This window comes from Geospiza fortis, unplaced genomic scaffold (genome assembly GCF_000277835.1).
Source record: "Geospiza fortis unplaced genomic scaffold, GeoFor_1.0 scaffold317, whole genome shotgun sequence".
Taxonomy (NCBI): domain Eukaryota; kingdom Metazoa; phylum Chordata; class Aves; order Passeriformes; family Thraupidae; genus Geospiza; species Geospiza fortis.
In genome coordinates this window covers 2,565,667-2,587,997 of record NW_005054398.1, presented here as the reverse complement: position 1 = coordinate 2,587,997, position 22,331 = coordinate 2,565,667, and the positions used below count along the sequence as shown (strand labels likewise).

General features: G+C 47.4%; 2 protein-coding genes across 3 annotated transcripts in view; one reads left to right on the top strand and one right to left on the bottom strand.

The window, feature by feature from the left end:
- The window catches only part of ADPGK (ADP dependent glucokinase), a 5,336-nt gene extending 4,003 nt beyond the window's left edge, over positions 1-1,333 (top strand). The window contains 1 exon segment of the mRNA XM_031061021.1: positions 1-1,333. This exon segment is cut by the window's left edge and continues 18 nt beyond it. Within this exon segment, the coding sequence (XP_030916881.1) occupies positions 1-279 (279 nt within the window). The 3' untranslated portion in view covers positions 280-1,333.
- A 4,163-nt stretch (positions 1,334-5,496) lies between these two features.
- The window catches only part of BBS4 (Bardet-Biedl syndrome 4), a 35,332-nt gene continuing 18,497 nt past the window's right edge, over positions 5,497-22,331 (bottom strand). The window contains exons 4-15 of one of the 2 annotated variants that reach the window (XM_014309012.2): positions 22,207-22,318; positions 21,580-21,652; positions 20,054-20,107; positions 18,537-18,664; positions 17,025-17,079; positions 15,556-15,624; positions 14,109-14,261; positions 13,210-13,381; positions 12,520-12,589; positions 9,083-9,224; positions 8,465-8,672; positions 5,497-6,944 (exon numbers count right to left, since the gene is read on the bottom strand). In XM_014309012.2, the coding sequence (XP_014164487.1) occupies positions 6,787-6,944; positions 8,465-8,672; positions 9,083-9,224; positions 12,520-12,589; positions 13,210-13,381; positions 14,109-14,261; positions 15,556-15,624; positions 17,025-17,079; positions 18,537-18,664; positions 20,054-20,107; positions 21,580-21,652; positions 22,207-22,318 (1,394 nt within the window). In that variant the 3' untranslated portion in view covers positions 5,497-6,786. The remainder of the gene's footprint in view (positions 6,945-8,464; positions 8,673-9,082; positions 9,225-12,519; positions 12,590-13,209; positions 13,382-14,108; positions 14,262-15,555; positions 15,625-17,024; positions 17,080-18,536; positions 18,665-20,053; positions 20,108-21,579; positions 21,653-22,206; positions 22,319-22,331) is intronic. The other variant, XM_031061020.1, reaches the window with a different exon arrangement.

Genomic DNA, 22,331 nt, shown 5'->3' with positions numbered 1-22,331 from the left:
GCTGGGGCCAGGGCTGCCGGCACCCAGGCCTGTGCCACCGACACCATCGACACCAGCAAGGTCTTCCTCAAAGCTCCCCTGGAGTTTGTCACCTCCCACACGGAGGCACCATCCAAAATCTCCCTGAATCCAGACGAGCCCGTGGTGCAGTGGCACAGGGAAGGCATCTCCTTCCACTTCACCCCCGTGCTGGTGTGCAAGGATCCCGTGCGGACCGTGGGGCTCGGGGATGCCATCTCAGCCGAGGGACTGCTCTACTCTGAAGTGTATCCTCAGTAGCAAACCAGGAGCCTCCTTCTTCTCCAGCACTGCACGGTGTCTGAGACCCGTGGATTGGGATTTGAAGCAGTGGTGGTATAGGAACAGAACCAGGGTGTGGTGTGTTTTCTGGGTATAACTGTAAAAGAGCCAAAGAATAATTCCAGGTATAAACTGTCAGCTACATTCCAGTCACTCAGCAGTGACTCGAGCGCTTCACGTGCAGGTCAGGTGCAAATGTTTTAATATTTAATGTGAAAACTGGCTTTGTCTTAAGGGGGAGGGACACAAAGACCAAAATCCCTGGCTGGCAAAGTTTGCTGCTCTCAGCTCAGAATGGATCTTTTCTGGTAGTGCTGCAAAATGCAGCAGCAGGAGAATTTCCTGCTCCTGCATCCCAGGGAGAGCACAGCAGTGCCCAGTCCTGCCCTTGCCTCTGGTAAATTCAAAATAAAAGGCTTGTGGGTTATCTCCTCCCAGCACTTTGCAAACCTTCCTTGGGGTGAGGATGGAATTACTGCCTGGTGCAATCACCTCTCCGTGTGCCCAGCCCCAGAGGGGGCCACGGTCCCAAAATGTGACACAGACTGAACCTACTCCAGGCTGCACAAGTGATTCTGGATATCTGTGACTAAGGGTGTTCAACTGAGCCCCAGCAGCCTGTGCTTCGTTTTTAGAAAACAAGGAGTGAAGATAATCAGGTTTTCTGTTTGGGGGACAGCTCTGTTTCCCTGCCAGGGAACCCCCAAACCATTCCCTCTGCTTGCTGTACACTAAATACTTTGCTGGTGGTGTGTTACAGAAAAGCTCTTGAGTGCTGGAGACTCATTTTTGGTTGCTTGAGAATGGTTGTGCCAAATTCTTCAGTCTCCCTGCCCTCTGTTAGGAAAGGTTAATATATCAGGGAGGATCCCTCTGGAAACTCAAAAGCTGCAGCAGCATTTTCCAGGTAAGACTGAAGTGAGGTGGCCTTTTTAGGGTTTGATGTTGGGGTTTTTTTTTGACTAGGTCACTGATAGTTTCTTTGCTCTGGCCTGTGAAATTAAAAAAAGCAGAATCATGTGTCCTTGTTAAATACTTTGCTTCTATTTTTTTACCTTTTCACAGTCACACACTAAGAATTGCAGAGCACCAGCATGGTTTTGTCTCTGGCCACTTCAGGAACCTGGAGTGTATTTGCACAGCTCTCAAGCCAATTTTCAGCAGAACTGGGTTAAGTGCAATCAGCCTGTCTGGGCAAGCCTGTGCCTTACCAGAGCTTGGCAGAGGTTGTTCCAGGTCAGTCTTTGCACCTCAATGGAGGGAGGAGAGTCTGTGTCACTCAGGGTGGAGTGATCTGTTGCAATAATACTGTCAGGCTGCTGTCAGTGGTGTTCTCTGTTGAGAAAAGCCATCCTGGCTGCTCTGCAAAGATGCAAATTGGCAGCTGTTGTACTTGCACTGACTCAGCACACAATGCTGTCTGTCATGTGTATTCAGCTTTCCCCCTGAGCAGTGTTCTGTGTTGTACAGAGCAGAAGTACAGTCAGTGCTGTGTTTTCCTGCAGCTCAGCCCACCTGGAGCTTCCTTTGAGTGTCAGCATTTTATCCAGGTGCAGGATCTTCTTAACACTTGAGGCATTTCTACCCAGATTATTTTTTTATTAAGATGATTATTACTACTACTATTATTATTATTATTATTGATAAACTGTAGCACAGGAGTTGGAGTTCTGATTTAGTCTTCCAAAACTGAAAATAAATGAAAAGAACCTCTCTTTTTGGCTCACTTAGAGGTCCAAGGCCATTAGCAAGGCAGTTTTGCAGCCTGGGATGGTGGCCTTTTGGCACTCCACTCACTCCTAGGGCCACCAAAGGCCATGGATCTGCCAGCTGGAAACTGATGCTTGGCTTGTACTGTGGATTCTGGACCTGGAAACAAAACAAAACTAAATACACACAAGCTGTCATCAGCAATGGCCCTGCTGCTGTATTTCACTTCCTTCTTGCTAAAACACCTCCAGGGATGTGAGGCTGATGGGACTGACATTTCTTAGGGCCACCTAAAAACATGTGACTGCACATACAGACCTTGTCCCAGGGTCAGCTGTGCTTGCACTGAACAGGAACATGACAGGCTAAAATTAGCTTTTTTAATCTGAGTCACTAACTGCTGTAAAGAATCATTAAAAAGGAGCTTACTCCTTAGGAATCATCTGGGCCAAAAAGCTCAATTAATATAATTATTGTTAGCTCCTTCTTCCTGCTGCTCCTCACAGGTAAACATTTCTGCTGCAGCCCATTCTGGGTGTGCTGGAACACCTGGCATGGGGAGTCCCAGCTCTAATCCCAGCAGCTGGGGAGGGCCAGGCTGCTGCTCTACCCAAATCTGTTTTATCAGGCACATAGAGCTCATCTGCACCCAGAGTCACTTCCCAAGGAGAATCCTTAACCACCATGACCTGTTCATCAGCTGTGCCAGTGGGATCCCTGATTAAGTTGTGGAACAATCTATATGGTAATAAATCTGAATTGAATGGAGGGGCCCAGCAGCATTTGCTTTGTTTCACATGCTGTGAACATGATGTGCTTAACTTCCTTCTGCCTTCCCAAATTAATGACAGGGAGACAGAGCTGCTGAAATGCTTCCCCTGTACTTGCAGTCTCACACCTCTGCACAGCTACAGTAGTGACAACAAAAAAAAGCTGCTTCAACAGCTGCAGAAATACCAAAGCTTCAAACCCAGGCTCGAGCTGACCCTGTTCCCCATCATCCTCTGTCTCTACAAATTCTATTTGTTCTCCTGCGTTACTTGTACCTTGAAATCCACAGTGATGGATGACTCAAACCTCAGCCAGCCTCACTCCTGGAGCAGGGTTTGCAATGGAAATGTTTATTCTGCTGGAGATGCAGCAGCAGAGCTCAGCACTGTGACAGCTCTCCATGATAAAACCTGTGCACGTTGGAATTTTCACTTGTGTGTTCCTGCAACCACCTTGGCTTGGGTTTATTTTGCCTTATCCATGATCCAAAATTAGCATTCTTCCCATGTTTTCTGTGTATGGCACTTACTGAGGGTCAAGTGCTGGATTATTTGGGAGGTGTGAATCACAGGGGCCTGGCAGATCTCAAAGGACACGTTCCTTCTCCCCTGTGCCCTTGGTGCTGTGCCATGGAAGAGCCAATCCCAAATCCAACTCTTGCCAGTTTAAAGGCTCTTGACCTCTGTTCCTCTCCAGGGGAGTTTCTCAGCATTACTCAGAATTACTTGATTTTCTTTTGTTTCCTGGTTATCTCCTGTTGGGATGTGTGAGATCCAGTCAAGTCTGACCTCCCTTCCCATGTTCATTTACAGAACTGGTGCTGAAATGTTCTTCCTCAGCCTTTAGCAAAGACCTCATTAACTGCTTTGTGCTGGATGTTTTAGAGCTCAGCTCAACTCATCAGCCACTGGAATCCAAAGCCTGGAAAGCAGCAGAGCACTAAATCCATTCCAAAACCCAATGGAAAACCATCAGCAGTTGTGCTTGGGTTCTTTTTTCACTATTTATTCTGTAATGATACACTGAATTATCAGGGTTTGTGTGCCACAGGGTGACTTTTCCAGCCATGTCCTGAGCAAAGAGTTAAATAATGGGACAGTTCTGTGAAATGGTACAACAGAACTCAATTTCCAGTTATCCTAAAATGTTGGTTGGGGGTTCTTTTGGAGCTTGCAGCTTAGGTGAAAGCTGAGGGTTGTGAGTGAGTGAACAGCTAAAGGGTCTCTGTGCCAGTATTGTCTCTGTGCAATCTGTTCCAGAGCAGTGCTGGCACAGACTGGTGTCACACAATTGCTGCCTTGCTATTCCTGGGCTAAGGAACCTCAGAGTGTCGGGGGGAACAGGAGAAAACCAGAGGAAAATACTGAGTCTGAGTAACCTTGGCAGTAAAACTTGGGATTTCAGAGCCAGGAATGCTGGTTCTACCTCTTGGAGATGTTGGATGAAGTTCTCCTCTTTCACTCTGGAGCAGTTCCTTGTGTGGTATCTCAGCTGGATCCAGGCAGAGTTCTCAGGGAGTCACTGATCCAGACTCTGGTGGGAAGATGTTCCCTCCCTCAGGAAAGGAAAGGTGCAGGTTGCAAATAGCACATGGCCATTCCCTCCTGTGCCAGGAGCTCTGTTCCCAACAGCCTGGCATCAGCCTGTGCTCAGCAGAGCTCACAGCAGCTGAGGAACACAAATGATGGCAGGAATTATCCCATTAAAATGCAAGGGGAGGCAATGGAAAAAAAAAAACCCTGGAAACCTCCACTGTGAATTTCTCAGGCAAACTGCCCCTCGGTGCACACTGGGTAAAACTGGGTTCAAACCTCACCTGTGTCTTCCATTAAAAACACAGATTTTTTGCAGCAGTGTGGTTTGAGGGAGTGGTAGAGCTTTCCTTGTAGCAGAACTGGGTTTTCTCTTCTAGAAAAGTCTTGGCAGATGGAGTACTTGTTACAACACGGGCTCTTTTTGAATGCATTTATGTGTGGAGCTCATTATTTTAGTAAAGCTTTCCCTCATTCAGCACTGAGGCTTGTCTGTCTCTGCACAAGAAGCTTTGCCAAATGAAACCCACTCCCCAACTGGGAAATCTAAATTCTCAACAGCTTTAAGGCCCCCACATCCACCTTGTTCAGTCACAACTAAGCACAGGAGCACAGCATGTACCCACTAGTACTGCCTGTAGCATAAATCAGCATCCACTTGTCTCAGGGACCTCAACACCACATTTTTTGGGTTGAACACATGTTGCTGGATAGACAGATCATTACTCTTGGCTGGAAAAAGGTCTTGCCACTCAGGCATTGATGTCTGAATGACTTTTGTTTTGTTTCCTGTGCAGCAGCCAAGATGCAAAGTACCTTGTGAGCTCTGCTTTACCCTGTTCATCACAGACCTTTCCCTAAAAAGGGGAAGAAAAGTCCTAAAGCAGATGGTTTCTGCTTCCCTTGAAATAAAGCTCATGATTCTTTCCAGTTAAGGGGGGGAAAGAGGGGATTAGAATTATGGCTGATGCCAGAAACAGGTTTTGGAACATAAGGTGTGATTTCCAAAAACGCTAAATGCCTCAGTGCAGTCCTGCTGAAGACTCCCTTGCTTAATTCCAGCTGAAAGGGCAGTCCAGCCTCATTACCATTAGCACAAAAATGCTCTCCAGAATGATCCCAGGAATTCACTGCATGCAAATGCCACCATCACCATGCCCAGGGGAGGAAAGGGGACAGCACAGGAATTGCAGCTCTATTTATTATCCAACTGGAATTACATATTTAAAAATGCTCTCTTAGATATGAAGCTCCCAGGAAGAAAGAAGGTGTTACTGCTTCATTTCATAGAAGAATTGGTTCACTGTTGCATAAGCTTTTCACAAAATATATATTTAAAATAAATCCCTTCACAGTACCTCCAAGTGCAGTATGTGCTCCCTGTGTGACACTTACCCCATCAAAGCATCACAGGACAAAAATATGCCTTGAATTCAAGTTTTGGGGCTGAAGTGGAGAATTCACAGCCCCTGTCTTCAATCCTCACCTCTTCTCCCCAGGCACTCTGTTAGGCTGCAGGGACTTTCAGTGTAAGAAGTTAAATGTGAATAAAAATCTCTGCACTGTACCTGACTGACACTGTTTCTTGTCTAGTTTGTTTCAAACTGCCAATGCTCTGCAAAAAAAATTCTGTTTAACTCCTGGCAGGAGGGAATCCTTACAGAAATGCTGCCCTGGGGCTGAACTGACACAAAACCCAGCAAAAAGGACACCTGAGAGGAACAAAAAGCCACATTTAAGATAAGCAGTCAGTTTGGGCTACCAGAACCCAGGGGAAAGTGAGGGGTCCTACTCTTTCAGTGTTCTCCAGGGAACAGGAGAGCACTTCAGCTCCTGGTTGGGCTCTAAAGATGCATTAATGCCTTTTGGATAAGAGCAACAAACCACAGAACACAGCTGAAGGCTGGGATGTACCCAGAGCCCTGCTCATGCTGCCTGTACACTGCTGTCTCCAGGATGTTTCCATGACCAACCTTCCCCTCCTGGGCTGCTAATTATGGAGGGATACAGTCCAAGAGTGCAGAACTAAAAGCAGGAAATAAATTGTCAAACAGCTGGGGAGCTTCACCAGCAAACACAGAGCCCTGAAGCTTCAGTTTACTGGTTCTTTATGCAAAGCTGCTCACCAGTTCAGCCACTGGAAGGGATTGATTCTCCTCACCACCCAGGATCCTAAATCACTACTGCTGGCTTTGCTAAAGGTCCTTCTGGAGGGCTCACACCCAGCCTGTGGAGAGCTGTGTGGTGAGTTGTGACTGCACTAGGAGTAGCTACACAGCAACCTCTGGTCACTGCAGGGACTCCCTGGAACAAGGCAGAGCCACAGGCTGAAATCACTGATAGGAAACGGCTCCATCCAGACTGACAGGCAGTGGGGAGAAGCCACCCTGGGGCAGGGTGGGGCAGGTCCCTTTCCCCAATCCCAGGCAGCCCTGGAGAGGCTCCTGCACTGCCTGTGCTGCCCAGAGCTGCCCTACTCTGCTGCCTCCTGGCTCTGGTGCTTCTCCTTCCCCTGCTCCTCGTGCCCTGTGGGAGCTGAGTTCTCCTCAGGGCTCGTTTCTGAGTCCTGCTCCTGTTCTGGTTCCAGAGGCAGGGAGGGAGGCTTTTTTGGCAGAGCTGGTGTTGCAGCACCTGGGGAGAGAACACAAAGTTACTCTGTGCCTCTGTGTGTGCTGTCTGCTCTTTATGTCCTTCTCAGCAGCAGAGGTGCAAAACAATCACAGCTTTTAATTACCCTCAGATTCCTTCTGCCTACCATTGGTTTATTGACCCTGTGCCTGAAATCCTGTTGAAAGGAAGCTCAGGTACAGTCAGAATTCAGTACAAATGTAGGAATTAACTCATGCCCTGGAAGGGAAACATTTTCTAGAATAATTAATCTCAGAATGGTTTGGGTTGAACAGGACCTTAAAGCTCATCCCATTCCATCCCCTGCCATGGGCAGGGACACCTCCCACTATCCCAGATTGCTCCAAGCCCTGTCCAACCTGGCCTTGGACACTGCCAGGGATCCAGGGGCAGCCCCAGCTGCTCTGGGCACCCTGTGCCAGGACCTCACCACCTCACAGGGAAGTGCCACTTCCATTTCCACTGAAGCTGGTTTATGCTCAAACTGGAGCCCCAACCCAAGTGTTGTTTTCACTTCACAGCTTTAGCAAATATGGGGAGAGTTTCCAGGCAGCTAAAGTAGCTACTTACAGAATTAAATCACAACAGGACACAAGTTGTTTCTACATTTCCATTTAGGGTGCCAACTGATGTTATGAACCAGCTCCCTTCTCTGATCTGGATGATGAAATCCTTCAGGTACACCCTAAACCCTTGGTGTGTTTTATTTTTCAGATTTTTCTGGCTAAGTCTTCCCTGCATGGAAAGTTTATTCCATGTCTGAGAAATGGGACAGGTCCTTGGGGATGCCAAAGAAAGAGGCCTGGGTTACACAACCACTCTCCTGGTTCAGCCCACAGGCAACAAGACTGAGAGTGACAGAAAATCACCACAATGAGCAACATCTCCAGGGCATTCCTCCTTGGAAGCTGAGGGGTGAGAGGAGGTCAGCCTTGGAATGGCTCAGGAGATGCTCTCACCCAGCCCCAGCACATGCAGTGATGGGCTGAGCCTCCAAAGGCTCACACCACCTCCTGAGAACCCTCAGTCCCTCTAAATCCAGCAACACCTGCAAGGATGGGCAGCTCTGGAGCAATCCAGCTGCAGCTATTGTTGTCAGAGAATGGATGAAATTACTTTGGAAAATTGTATCCATCTTCTCCCTTCTCTGCAGCAGTCTGTCTGTGCATGGCAGCTCCTGGGCTCTTGCAAAGAAAGGCAAGAGGTCTGGCTGCTGAAACTGCTTCCTTCCCAGAGCAAGATCACAATCTCATGCTAATGGAATCTTGCCCACTGTGGTTCAGACAGGAAGGGAAACTTTCCCAGCCTCCCACATCCCTGCAAAAGCAGGAGAGTGAAATACACGACACAGAGCATCCTCCTGAATCCAGAAATCTGGGAAAGTTATCACCAAATACTGCCCTCACTGCTGGGTGAGCAGTCAATCCCCTCCCACACAGGTGCTGTAACTCTTCCAAAGGGAAGAGAGATTTATTTTCTTCTCTCCCACACCTATACTTGAAAGAACAGCAGAGCAGATGTACCTGGGGGGAGCTGCATGGTTTTCCCATATGCTGCAGCAGAGGACATGGCTTGACCCAGGGCCTGGTTGGAGCCTAAAGGCTGCTGAGAGCTGGATTTCCCTGACCCAGCAGCTTTCTGCTTGGATTTGGACTCTTTAGAAGGCTTGGTCCACACCAGGCTCTCCCCAACCTGCAGGGCAGCTCCCATCTTCTGGGCCATCTCCACCATCTTCTCAAAAAAAGAGAAGAGAAGAGGAGAGGAGAGGAGAGGAGAGGAGAGAAGAGAAGAGAAGAGAAGAGCACTGTAAGCAGGGACACTTCAGAGAACAATAAAGGCAACAACTCCATCAACAAAAAAACGACAAGAAAAGATCTGTGGAGAGCTGGCTACAGTTTGGTGCTTGGGGGAAACATCTCCACTAATTCAGTCCCTTAATTAAGAGGGAATCTTGTCTTGCTGTGTATTGATTGAAGAACTGAGCTTCAAAGAGCAGAAAGGAAGCGAGCAGCTCTCAGCAGGCGCTTGCTCTGTCTGGAAAATCTCACAAGCACAATTTCCTCCTAATAACTGGACTCAAAGTCAAACCTCCTCCTCATTTTCTGGCAGCCCTGGGGTGGCTCCTGAGCTCAGGCACAAACCTCAGGGTCGAAGTCGGGTGTGCTGCTCTCCCTGGCCACGGTGACCTTCCTCTCCATCTCCTGGAACTGGCTCAGGGCCCCCTCCTTGTCGCCCTGGTTGTAGAGCAGGACAGCGTAGTTCAGGTTGATGAGGGGGTTGCACCTGCAGCAGACACATGGGATGCATCACATTTCCTGAGGGAACACTTATCCTGGCTGCAGGAATGCTAAGGTGTGCCTGAGCAAAGCTGGACACACCTCATTGTCTGACAAAGTGCTTTGGGAGCATGGCTGAGATCCCCCTGCCTGATGACAGACCCAGTGCTGGGCTCTGCAAAGGCCCTGGGTGCCAGTGCCAACAGAAACCCCCCATCACTGCCTCCCTCTCTGCAACAGCCAGCTCTGGGGGCAACCCTGGGACTCTCTGTCTCCCAGCCCCACCAGTGATGGGGCCTTTTCATACTGACACAGATTATGTTTCTCTGATTTACCTCAGAGTCTCCCAGCACTCCCAGTCTGCAGGAGAGCAGCTCATCATGGGACAGGCAGCACAACAGAGCCCTGCTCTTGGGTTTTATTTCACAACCTGACACACGACAGTGTGTGCTGTTTACCTTTCATTCCCTCACCTCCTCTCTCTCGTACCTCAGCAAAACCACACACAGCTGCAGGTACTGCTACAGGTGAACACAGGCACCTGCACACCCCTGCCCCCTCCTGAATGAAGATTTCACAAGGCAGAACTGCTCACACACTCTCATTTCCCAAACAATCCATCTCCTTCACTGGGTTACATTAACCCTCTCCATCTGGGCTGGCCAGGAGAGCCAGGTGTCACTGTCATGTTTTCCGAAAAATCCCTGGATTTCTTCCCCTGGGAAGCTGAGAAGCCTCAGAGAAAAATGCAAACAATAATTATCTGATTGCTTCTCCCTGTTTGGCTGCTTTGGCATGTGGTCTGGAGATTGTTTGTCCAACTAGTGGTTGTTTGATTGGTTTAATGTGAATTGTTTTAACTTAATGACCAATCACAGCCAGCTGTGTCAGACTCTGAGGAGTCAGTCACGAGTTTTTCATTATCATTCTTGTTAAACCTTCTGATGTATCCTTTCTCATTCTTTAGTTTTAGTACAGCATTCTTTAATATCATAGCATATCATAAAATAATAAATCAGCCTTCTGAGAACATGGAGTCAGATTCCTCATCTGTCACCTCGTCCTGGGGACCCAGCAAACTCAAGAGCCAGGGTGGGTGGGTGGAGCAGCTCTGCCTGCTCCCAGCTCCCTGTGTGGACCCCACAGCAGCATCCCTGCACCCAGGCCAGGCAGGGATACTCTGATGCTCCCTGGGTTGACAAGAAATGTGAGTGAGGTACTGGTGCCCTCTCCTGGAGCATGGCTGGGATAACTGAAACCATCCATGGCCAAGGCAGAGGCAAAAATAAATAAATAAATAAATAAATAATATTCAGTAAAAGTTTTATAAAGAATATCCTAGGTTAAAATATATTTTAATTCTATTTTGCCTTTAATTTTTGCTGGTGATAATGGATTAATGGTGTCTTTTTATTCACTAGAGCTCCTGCTTGACCAGACAGGATGTGAAGTGTCTTGTAGATTTGCACTTTGAAATACTACCAGGATGGGCAGTGAGTTTTGTGAATGCATGTTTGCTGTTTCACTTTTTTGTCCCCATTGCTCCTCTGGAGCAATGCACAAGAGAAGGATCCTGCTGGCCCTGGGCAATAAATGAAATGTAACCTGCAGGCCCTGACTCTCCAGTCCTGGTGTCTCTCCATCCCAGTGCAAGGAAGGCAACTGTTAGAAGAAATCTCACTGCATTTAGAGCCATGGCTTCTCCTTTAACCAGGAAACTGGAATGCTGAGCCCACCACAGAATGAGCCCTCCTCCCTGTCTTTCCAAAACACTGAGGAGATCAGACAGTCCTGAGAACAGGCAGTTTTAAAATTAATTGAACCTGATGGAGCTATTTCACCACCTTCAAGAGCTGAGAAGCAATATGACAGTCAGAGAGAAATCAATAGCTGAATACCCACAGAAAGGACAGTTACAAGCCACAACCAGGAGTGAAGCATTTTTCTAAAGAGTTTTCCAAGTTATTTCCATTCCAGCCCCCAGCATGGCACCTAGGCCACTACAAAAGCATTCCTGGTGATGGCAACCAACCACCTTCATCCCCATCAGCTCAGAACACACCAGAGCAAGGGAAACTTGTGGGGACCCAGATTCAGCCTCACAGTCTGGATGTTCCCCCCAGCAGGCCCTGGCAGTGGGAATTCATTTTTGCTTTGATGAGAGTTTATTTTCCTGGTCAGACCATAGAGCTGGAGTATTGCCCACGTGCCAAATACCTGGGCAAAGCTGTAGAGCCCATTTACTGCTCTTTCTCTTTGAGCAAAGCACACAAGGCCCTGACTAAGGAGTCTGAGCTGCCTTTAAGGTCCTGTCCTGCCTTGCTAGGCATGGAAAGATGATTAGGAATAGAATCATGGAATGGTTTGGGTGGGAAAGGCCCTTAACGCCCATCCAGTGCCACTCTGGGCCATGGCAGGGACACCTTCCACTGTCCCAGGCTGCTCCCAGCCCTGTCCAGCCTGGCCTTGGGCACTGCCAGGGATGCAGGGGCAGCCACAGCTGCTCTGGGCACCCTGTGCCAGGGCCTGCCCACCCTCCCAGGGAGGAATTCATCCCTGGTGTCCCATCTACCACCACCTTGTGTGGGCCCTGCAGATAAAAGTGCTTTTGGCCCTGCTCTGTCACCTGCAGACACACTCTGGAGTGCTGGTAGGTCTAAGTGTGCAAATATTCACAGTAAACTGGGGAGAGAAACAAAACTATTAATAAATATGAGGTAATTTTGGTTTTGTGCCTGGAATGATGACATACTCTGAGGTTCAGCTTAACATTTCTGAAATCAAGTGCTCTGATTTTAAGACTTAGACTGCAAACACAGATGTTCTTAATGAAGGAGCTGCCCTTTAACTAGCTTTATACAAACTTCTTGCACATTCTCCCAGCTAAAATCTTCCCTCTGCCCAATTCAGAACAGGCTCTACCCCAGACATCTCACTGCTCTGCACTGTGCTCAAACTTTGGGTTAAAAAATATGTTTTCTTCTATTCAATCTGCTCCACTGTGTATAAATATTCACCAAAAGGAGGACTGGCATCCAAAGTCACCACCACTGATTCACTACCCAAAGAGCAAAACAAAAACCAGCTCTGGGTTGCTCTGAAATAAAATCCTCTCTTATTTTTCAGAGCTGACTTAAATTAAATAAAAAAAAAGTTTTAATACTGGCACTGTCACAGCTACAAGAATCAAAGTATTTCCCAACTACAAACCATTTAGGGCTGAGATAGAGTGAGAGGCAAAGGAAATGAGTGCAGGGAGGCAAAGCAAACCCAAACCAGTGACAGCTCTGACAAAAACTTACTTGTCCAAGGCCACAGCTTGCTCATAGGAACATTTGGCATTCTCAATGTCTTCAAGGTTGGTCAGAGCAACTGCACCAAAGCAAAACATACACACAGGAGGAGATGTTTCACAAGCAGCTGATTTTTAGGACAATTGTGAATGTCATAAAATAGGTGTCAGCAGGGTTGTCTGGACTGCTGCCAGGATTAACCCTACTGAATGGAATGGCCTGGCTTGGAAGTGACCTTAAAGCTCATCCAGTCTCAACCCTGCTATGGACAGGGACACCTCTCACGATCCAAGGTGGCCTCAAGTCCTGCCCAAGCCCTGGCCTTGAACACTTCCAGGGATTCAGGGACAGCCACAGCTGCTCTGGGCACCCTGTGCCAGGGAAGGATTTCTTCCCAATATCCCATCTAACCATACAATGTCGCTTCTGACATGTTTATCTCATTTCATCCCAAAAATATCCAGTGCTGGAAACCCACACCCAGTCCTTAGGCAACCCAACCCCAGTCTCACATGTGTCAAGTCTTTTCCAATGTTTAATCTGGACCTGACTGCAGCTTTCCCTTCTATTTCCCCAGAGAGAAGAGACTGGGCATCAGCTCCTTAGTAAAGCCTTTATGGCATGTTTCTTTACTTCACCCCACACCTCCTGTCTGTGCTGTGGTGTTCCCAAGAGGGATGCACAGGGAGCATCCCATACCTGCCAGGAGCATGTAGAGCTCTGCCATCTTGGGCTGGAAGTTGATGGCAGCACTGAGGAAGTGGAAGGCTGAGGCATACTGCTGCATTGTGAGGTGCACCAAGCCCAGGTTGTACAGGATCTTCCAGTCAAAGGGAGCCAGGTAGTTTGCCCTCTTTAGGCAGCTGATAGCCTTGGGAAAAAAAGGGATAAATGTGCTAGAATAGCCCCCACATTCTCAGGTTTCTGTGGATGAGATGTCCCCAAGGTATTAGAAAGTCTTTTTTCCCAGCCCCATGACCAAAGAAGTCAAGATTTGTCTGTTCTGCTTTTCAAGGTTATTTTCTCTTATCTGTTACATTCTTTCTCTGAGAAAGAAAGAATCTGCTGAGATCTGTCCAGCAGGTTGGGTTGTGGCACAGTCCCTGCCCTTGGGGTGGTGTTAACTTTTTATACTAAGAACTACCTGTACTTTATTTACAATAATTTTCCAATACCTATCACCTATGTCAGACAGTCTGTCTCTACTGTAAACCAATCCAAAAGTGTCACCATCACAGCAGAAGATGGAGGACAAGAAGAAGGAGAGGACATGCCCAGATTCCTCCATCTTGCTTCTTGAACCCCCATTCTAAAACCCCAAAATTCTACATTTACATCCTGTGATAAATTCACTATCATGCTACTCAAACCCTTGTGGCTTGTAACTCCTCACACAAAGTTGGTAATTGTTTCCATGGACTAAAATCCAAGGCACAGGTGTTTGTGACTCTGTGCCAAGGTCTCTGAGCCCCCTGCCAGGGTCTGGGATCACTCAGGGCAGCCAGAGGAATGTCCTGGGTCCCGACACCACATGACAGGAATCTTGTGCTTGCGTGAAATTGGATGCAGATGGGAAAAAATGGAAACTGGATACTTACTGCCACGTATTTCTTCTTCCCAAAGAAGCACATGCCAATGTTGTTCCAGAGTGGGGGGCTCTCAGGAACACTGCTGGCCACCACCTTGTACTTGGAGAGGGCGACATCGAAATCCCCGTGGGCCTGCATCATGCTGCCAGCAGCCAGCGTGGCCTGGGGACAACACAACAGTGACCCACTCACAGCCCCATCTGCTCAGGCACAGCAAGAACACGAGAGGACAAAATGATTAAACTAAAACCATCCCAGGAACAAGCATTTCACTTCTAAGGACTGCCAAGATCAACAATGGCAGCAGATGGGGATTCTGGAATCTCCCACCACAGAGCAGAACACAGGGTGAGGAACAAACCTGAGTCTGCTTCTCCCTGCACTGTTTGAATCATAACTGTCTCAGAAATGAGTCTGCCCCATCCCTGAAGTGTCCAGGCCATGCTGATGGAGCACCCTGGAGTAGTAGGAGGTGTCCCTGCCCATGGCAGGGGGTGGAAGAGGATGGGCTTTAAGGTCCCTTTCAAATCAAAGCATTCTGTGAGTCTGTGATTCCATCAGTACTGCAACATGACACTACAAATGTTTAGGGTAATTTTTGGGCTGACAGAAGTACTTCTTAGAGTCTGAGGCTCTGAAAAGATCTGTGCACTAATAGATTCTTTTTACAACCAAGCACAGATAGAAATAGTTCTGGTGCAAGTTAAGTGGGGAGTAAAATGTACTCAAGCAAAGCTCTCCTAGATCCCACTGACTGGCTGATACTGCAAATTAATGGGAATATGCATGGGGAAAAAAAAGGAAGTGAGTACAACACACTATATTTAAACCACACTAGTTAAGTCCTTTTTAAGATTTCACAGTGACAAGTAAAATTCCTAAGTGTAAAGGTGTTTTCACAACAACTCATGTTTGTCAACCACATATTTCAATGCCCTGCATTGCCAACAGGAAAAAAAAGGAGAGAAATTAAGCAACAGCCCAAAAAAGGGAAGCAGTTCCACAATGAGGAATGGAACTCAGACATCAAGCTCAGCTTTCCAGGCCAGAGCCAAGGAAATATACACAGCAGCTGGAAGCACAGGCTATCAGCAGATGGGAGAATAATAAAATGCAGTATCACAAGAGACCTGGCACAGCTCTTCAGGGATTTTTAAAATCCAGATCTTCCTTCCAAAGTAAATTCCACCTGGCTTTGGTGCAACTTCAGATTAAAAACTAAAGGGATCAATTTAATATCCCATATTCTGCCTCCTGCCCTTTCCGTACCTCCACACACATCCAACTCCCTACCCAGGGAAACATCCCACAATGTATTTCACAAAAAGCTCTCTGGGCAGGATCCTTTCCAGCCTCTCCAGGCTCCAGATGCAGATGGCAGAGCTCTGACAGTGGAATTGGCTTTAGGAGGTGTCCCCTCATGGTTCAGCTGGGTCATTTCCACTCCTCACCATACCTTGTAGTTGCCTGGGTCGTAGGTAAGCACATTTCCAAGGTGTTCAAAAGCCTTCTGGTACTCCCCAGCCTGGGAAAAGAAGTACATAAGCATCAGAAATTCAGGAATAAGGGGAGTTAAGAAGGAGAATACAGGGTTTGTGGGCACCACAATTTCTGGTTCAGTCAGAAAAGTGAGTTGTACAGTGCTCCCATTACACACACATGTTCCTGTTTGATAATTCACAGAACAGATTCTAAGAATTTGACTTGGCTGGATTCACTGTTCTGACCCAACCACAAATGAGCTGCAGGCTCACAGGTCTCTGCTCCTTTCTCTATCCCAGAAAACAGGCTACAAACTGCTACTCTGCACATCCCCAAGTCCCTCACCACAAATTCCTCACTGCCCAGGGCTCTCCTGCTCAGGGCACTTCCCTTCCCTTGTCTTCTCATGGACTGAAGGTGTTAGAGGGCATCACTGGGACCATATATGAGCATGTGAGAGCTTGGAAACACTTAAATCCTATAGGTTGGAACCAGATAAGCTCTAAGGTCCCTTCCAAGCCATCCTGTGATTCTGTGGTTTCAACTGAATCCACCTAAAGCTCACCTCATTCCCTGCCACAAGCAAGGACACCTTCCACTGTCCCAGGGTGCTCCAAGCACTGTCCAGCCCGGCCTTGGGCACTTCCAGGGATCCAGGGGCAGCCCCAGCTGCTCTGGGCACCCTGTGCCAGGGCCTCACCACCCTCACAAGGAGGAATTCCTAATTCCCAACATCCCATCCATCCCTGCCCCCTGGCAGTGGAAGCCATTCCCTGTGTGCTGTCCCTCCATCCCTTGTCCCCAGTCCCTCTCCAGCTCTCCTGGAGCCCTTCAGGCCCTGCCAGGGGCTCTGAGGTCTCCTTAGAGCCTTCCCTTGTCCAGGTGAGCACCCCCAGCTGTCCCAGCCTGGCTCCAGAGCACTCTCAGAGCAGCTTGGGGGCCTCCTCCTCCTTTCAGGCACTACTGCCTATTCTTCTTTGCTTGTTCACTCTTTGGGAAGCCAGCTTCTGGAATAATCCAGCCCTTCCCATCCATTGCACAGACACAAGGATAAGCACACCTTTGTTATTTAAATTGATTCTGATTTTCCTTTATGGTGCATTAACACTCACAATTTCATGGCTGCTTTTTCAGGATAACTTGCAAGACTCCTGCTGCAGAAACAAGGTAATGACTAGTCATGTTTTGTTATACTTGGAGGATTTATAACAGAGTTAGGGCTGTTGCCAAACAGAATTCCTGCTCTGGCTCTGCTCCAGGGAATCAGCTTGCTTTTAGCAGCAAAGACAAGATACAGAAAAGCAAGTTCTGTCCTGTTAAATTCAGTCTGTAGAGAAGCATGTGCAAGCAATGGGAAGGTGGATAGAAATTAATTCTATAAAAAATCCAACAGGGTTACATTGAAAATAATTCAATTTTTGTAACAGTAACAGCATTTAGTACCTGCAGGTACAGTAGGCCCAGGGCTGTGAGGAGGTCTGTGTTTTCTGGAGAAAACCTGGAACATAAAAGCCTGAGTTTGTTTTTCAGCCCTTCTAGAACAGGGTAAAAAATAGAACATGGAATTCTGATGCTACATTATTGTTGTATCAACCCAGGAAATTAAATTGTTATTACTAAAAACAAATATTAGAACTGCCATCATGGAGACTTCCTTTGAATAATATCACACCTCAGCTACCCAAATATCTTCTGGGGATTGGTGGGAAGGCACAAGGCTCTGTGAAATACATCTGGACACATAATAAGATAATGTGGTTTTGTTAAGCTTCAAAGTGAGTCTGAATCAGTGACCTGGAAATACAAAATGAGATTTTCCATTGTCTCTCATAAACCACCCTGTAAATCCATCCATCCTAAGCCTCTTGGGCCATGTAGGGCAGGCAATCCTCAGCATTCCTGATGGATTCTACACACTCCTCATCAGAATTTTAATTCACCTTATAAAAAGATTACAAATAAATAGGATGGAAACCACAACAAAAAAGGACAAAGCTGAGAGAGAGACACAATTTGTGGTCTCACTCACCCCAAAAGGAGTCAGGTTTTAATTCCCTGCTACCAAGAGTTAAAAAAAAATCTGATCTGCACACTCACACTGGCACCTCTAAACTTCAACCACAACAAAACTGGAATACAGACAAGCAATAACAGACTATCCTGGAGCTAGAAACAGCAAGAAAAATGTCATAGGCAGATGAGAACAAAAAAAAAAACCCAGGAATAAAGAGGAATGAAGAAGAAAGAAGGGCAGGGGAGCACCAGGATAAGAATATAAACCTGGTAAGATGCTTAGCAAGGATTATTTACGTAATAAACATTCTAGATTAGTCCAAATGCCTGCCCAACCCCACCCACCCTCAGGCAGCAGTGAGGGCAGACATGTAAGGAAACACTGCATCAGTACCCCCCTGCCTCCCAACACACTCCTGATTTTCTTTCCAGTGCTGGCCTCCATGGCAAAGCTGCATTTGAAAGCACTGGCAAGGCTTGGGAATGCCCTAAAACAAGGACAGGTGGGCACTGAGGAGCAGTGATGGGGTGGGAGAAACTCCCTGTGCTCAGCACATCTCCCTCAGCCACAAACTGCTCTGAGGGAAAGCAGCAAGTGATCCCCAGGCAGGGATTTTGGGGGCACAGTCAGGGTTACATTGTTTTGGGAGATAAACTTTTGGATGGATGAAGTCAGTTTTGGATCACTTTGCTCCCAGGCATCTCCATCCATTTGTTATTCCAGTTTTTTCTGGCAGCCCTTCCAACAGCTCCCTTCTTCCCTGCCACACTGTCAGCAGGAGCAGAGACAGCTGAAGTGCTTGGAAGTGCCAGCTTTGCTCAGAGCCCCTGTAATTACCATTAGCTTTTTAATCATGGCCTCAATTCAGATCTGGGACACCAATCAATTTTCTCCTGGCATAGGACGGGAATGGGCAGATGGAAAAAAGGGATATTTCTTACTCTACAGCTTTCTTATATACTTCAATGGCTTTATCCATCTCCCCCTCCAAGAGGTGAATTTTGCCCAGCATCATGTAGGTCAGGTCGTGTCTGTTGAGCTCCAGGGCATTGTTGAGCTGGTCTCGTGCCTAAAAACACAACCACAGAGAAGAAAAAAATAATAAATGATTACAGAGCCCTCAGCAAAGCAACAGCCATGAGTAATCCCCAACAGCCAGGGAAGGAGAACAGCCAACAAACATCCCCTGCACCTGGAGAACACAAACCCCAGCCCAGCTAATCCTTGGAACAAGCTCTGCACCAGCAGCCACCTGCTTTTAGGGGCAGTAAAAGGCAACACCTTCAAGCCAAGCAGGAGGCATTTGCCTCCCAAGGAGGAGAAGAGCACGGGCCTGCTCCTGGATTTGAGTTTGTTTGGCTTGAGGGACGCTCTGGATTTGTTGGGTGAACTGATACTCTGCAGCTTATTCTTCCTTAAAATGCTCATTCCAGCAGTGAGGAAGTGAAAATCTCAGTGGAGGTGTGAGCAGGTCCCACTTTGGAAGGTGTTAGTGCAGACAACAAATCCCAAGCATGAACCCACACTCCAGAGGCTGCTTTTGCACAGGGATGCCTCAAACAGGGAGCACAGCTGGGGTTCGCTGCAAGGGCCACAGCACCCCACCAGCAAGAGCAGCAGGGAGGGGCTGGGCCTCTCCCAGGGAAGAATTGGGAAGAAAAAGGGTCTAAATGCTGGTTTTTCCCTTAGAGTAGCTGGATCAGAGACAGCTCAGTGCTCACCACCAGCACTCAGGGGATGGTTAAGTGAGGAACTGGGAATGGCACGCTCAGACCTGGGAATAAAACTGCATTTCAACCTCCAAAACTCCTGTACTAACTCCAGGTGTAGCTCAAAAGGAGCTTCAGACACAGGAGCAAAACCTTCCCATGGAGGAAAAAAGGACCTGCTGCACCTCCAGCAAACAACCCCATAACTCCTTCCCTCTGAGTCCTGCCAGACCCAGGGAGCTGAGGTTTCCTGCAGGAACTCTCTGCACGAGGTGCAGCAGTTTGAGCTGGGGAATGGTCTGGGGTTTTACCATCACCCTTCTCTTGCTTCAAGAGGATGGAGCTGGATTGCTGCTCCTACAAAGCCAGCAGTGTTCCTGGGTCTGCCTTTAAAGGCTCAGACACAGAAGCAGCTCTTATTGGAGCACAGCCCATTTTCTGTCTAGTTTGAGGCTTCTCAAACATTCTCTTTAAAACCAAAAATGTTCTCTGAAAAATCTTAGATTTCAGAAAAAGCCTCTGGCCCTGCCACAGGGTGATCTCCCTTTACACAACCTCAATGACTTGCAGCTGACTCAAAGTAATTCAACACACAAACGGACACAGAGACAGCTCACAAACCTTTGCTCCCAAAAACAAAACACTGAAGCAAAAAACTTTCTTGAAGCCTCTTGCTGCAAATGATCCATTTCAAGCTATCAAAGACAGTGAAATTTCTGGGATGCTTCCTTGCTTCCCACTGACATTACCTTGTTGTAGTGTTTCAGGTACATGTAGCACACACCCAGGTTGTGGCTGATCTCCTGCATGAAAAAAGCCAAATCAGCACAAGGTATGAAATAAAATCTGACAACTCTGACCCACAGGAGGAGAGCCCTGTGACTGCCCACACCCTTCTTGCTTCTTAGAGCAAGTAAACCTATAAATTCCAGTTTCTTCAGGCACCCACAGAGCTTTAGTGGGGTTGCACACAAAACATTACAGTCACCTGAGACAAAAACCACAGAAATGACAAACCTCTTTTGAGACACCAGACATTTTGTTTTCAGAGAACAAGGAGCACAGACTGGTTTCTTCATTGTGGTGTCATCCTGCAAAACTTGCTGCCCTCATGGGTGACTCAGTTTGGCTGCACATCAGTAGGATATGCAGTGTCCAACCCAGCTGGACAAAACTGGAAGATGTGCTTCATTTTCCAAAACACAACTTGCACTGGAATATCTGATATCCCTCTGGCATCCTAAACAATTTTGCACAGGGTAGGGAGATCCCTTAGGGATCCTAAACACTCTGGTCTGTAGGGAGCATCCCTGCCCTTAACTCCTCACCCACAGTTTAACACACAAGTCACCTTCCCAATTTGAGAAAAGCAAGGTTCTCCCAGTTTCTTATTTTATTCTGGTGAGCATTTCACTGATTCATCAGCTTAGACAGCCTTGACCTTTGCAAACTCTCTTACTTCCCCATCAACCTGTTTTCCTCCATGCAGCCTCTCCAGCTGTGCAGAACTGAATCAGTCACTCCAGGTTGCTGCAGATTGTAGAATGAGAGAAGAGCACAGCCTGATTCTGCTTCCAGTGCTGAGCCAGGAATGGGGAATAACTAATCAAAATACCCACTGGCATCTGCCTGCTGGGTTGTAAATAGGGTTACAAGCATGCCAAGCACTGGAAATGCAGGTGGAAAAAAGACTTGTGATACAAAAGGTTTCTGAGTTGTCTGGCACAGGGTAATTTGAATAACACCAAAGCTATCCTTGTATCCTGAATTTTGGATGTACTGACAAACAAAGGAATGAGCTCACACATTGCAAGCCTACTTTAGAAACACTGCTGCAGGCAAAACAGGCACCTGCAGAAGGCTGCAAGGCATGGCCTCTCCCTCACCCACTGTCACACCTTCCCTTTGCAATGCTCTTCCTCTCTTTTTGTCTTTTTATGCAGAAGAGCTCATTTAATCACTGCTTCTGTATTTTCAATGATGTTTTGCATTACAAAAGCTTTCCCAATTACTCAAGCAAGTTTTAATAACTGAGGTTTCCAAACTCTCCCCATATTTCCCTTAAAGCACAGATGTGGTTATGTTAAAATTGATCCTTGGCAAAGTTCCAACACACTGCTCAATTCTCTGTGCCCCAAGCCAGGGATTTGCCCCAGGGCATGGGATTTGATTCCTGTGATCCAAACCAGGCTCAGACCACAGGCAGTGTGAGCTCACCTTGGTTTAGGACAAGTTTGCAGCTATTACAAGGATCTGCAGCTCCCTGAACACTCACCCAATCCTTCTCATCGAGTTTTGCTGCTTCATTGTACACTTCAATGGCTGCCTTATGCTTCCCCAGGAGAAACCTGCAAAAGGATTGCAATTCTTATGTCTTTCCAGTTTTCAGACCCTGCTGTGCAGCCACTATCACCTTTGCCAGTGAGAAATTATCTTATTTGCTGTATCTCCAGAGATCTGCAGGAGAGGTTTACAATCTCAACGCTGCTCCCTCTCAGGACCAAGGTCATCCATCCTGACACTAGTGGGGATGTAAGGAATGAATGCCCAGGCTCTGCAACCTGCTTTTGTCTCCAAAGAAAGAGACAGGTGCCCTAACACAACATTCAGCAACAGAAAAAGATCTGTAGGGCAAGTCTGCCCAGCTCAGGTCAGCACCTGTAGCTCTGGACCTTGAAATCAGTATCACCTTTCTGCCTGAAGCCCAAAGAAAAAGGAAACACAAGAGCAGCCAGGCAGATAACAGAGATTCTGCTTAAAGAACAACCCACGCTTCTGGAAGCCAAGCCAAGTGTTGATAAGGAGGAAACATGTCTGGAATTAAGCAGCCTAAGAGAAAAACAAAGCATGGAAGGTCCTGGGTGGCACATCCAAGAGAAACAACAAATAAAACACCACTCACAGGGATCGTGCCACCTGCTTGAGGTTGTCAGCGCTTCGAGGGTTCAGAATGGAACATGTCTGGAAAAGTTCAAGAGATTCTTGAATTTTCCCCTCCAAGCGAAATATCAAAGCTGTAAAACAACA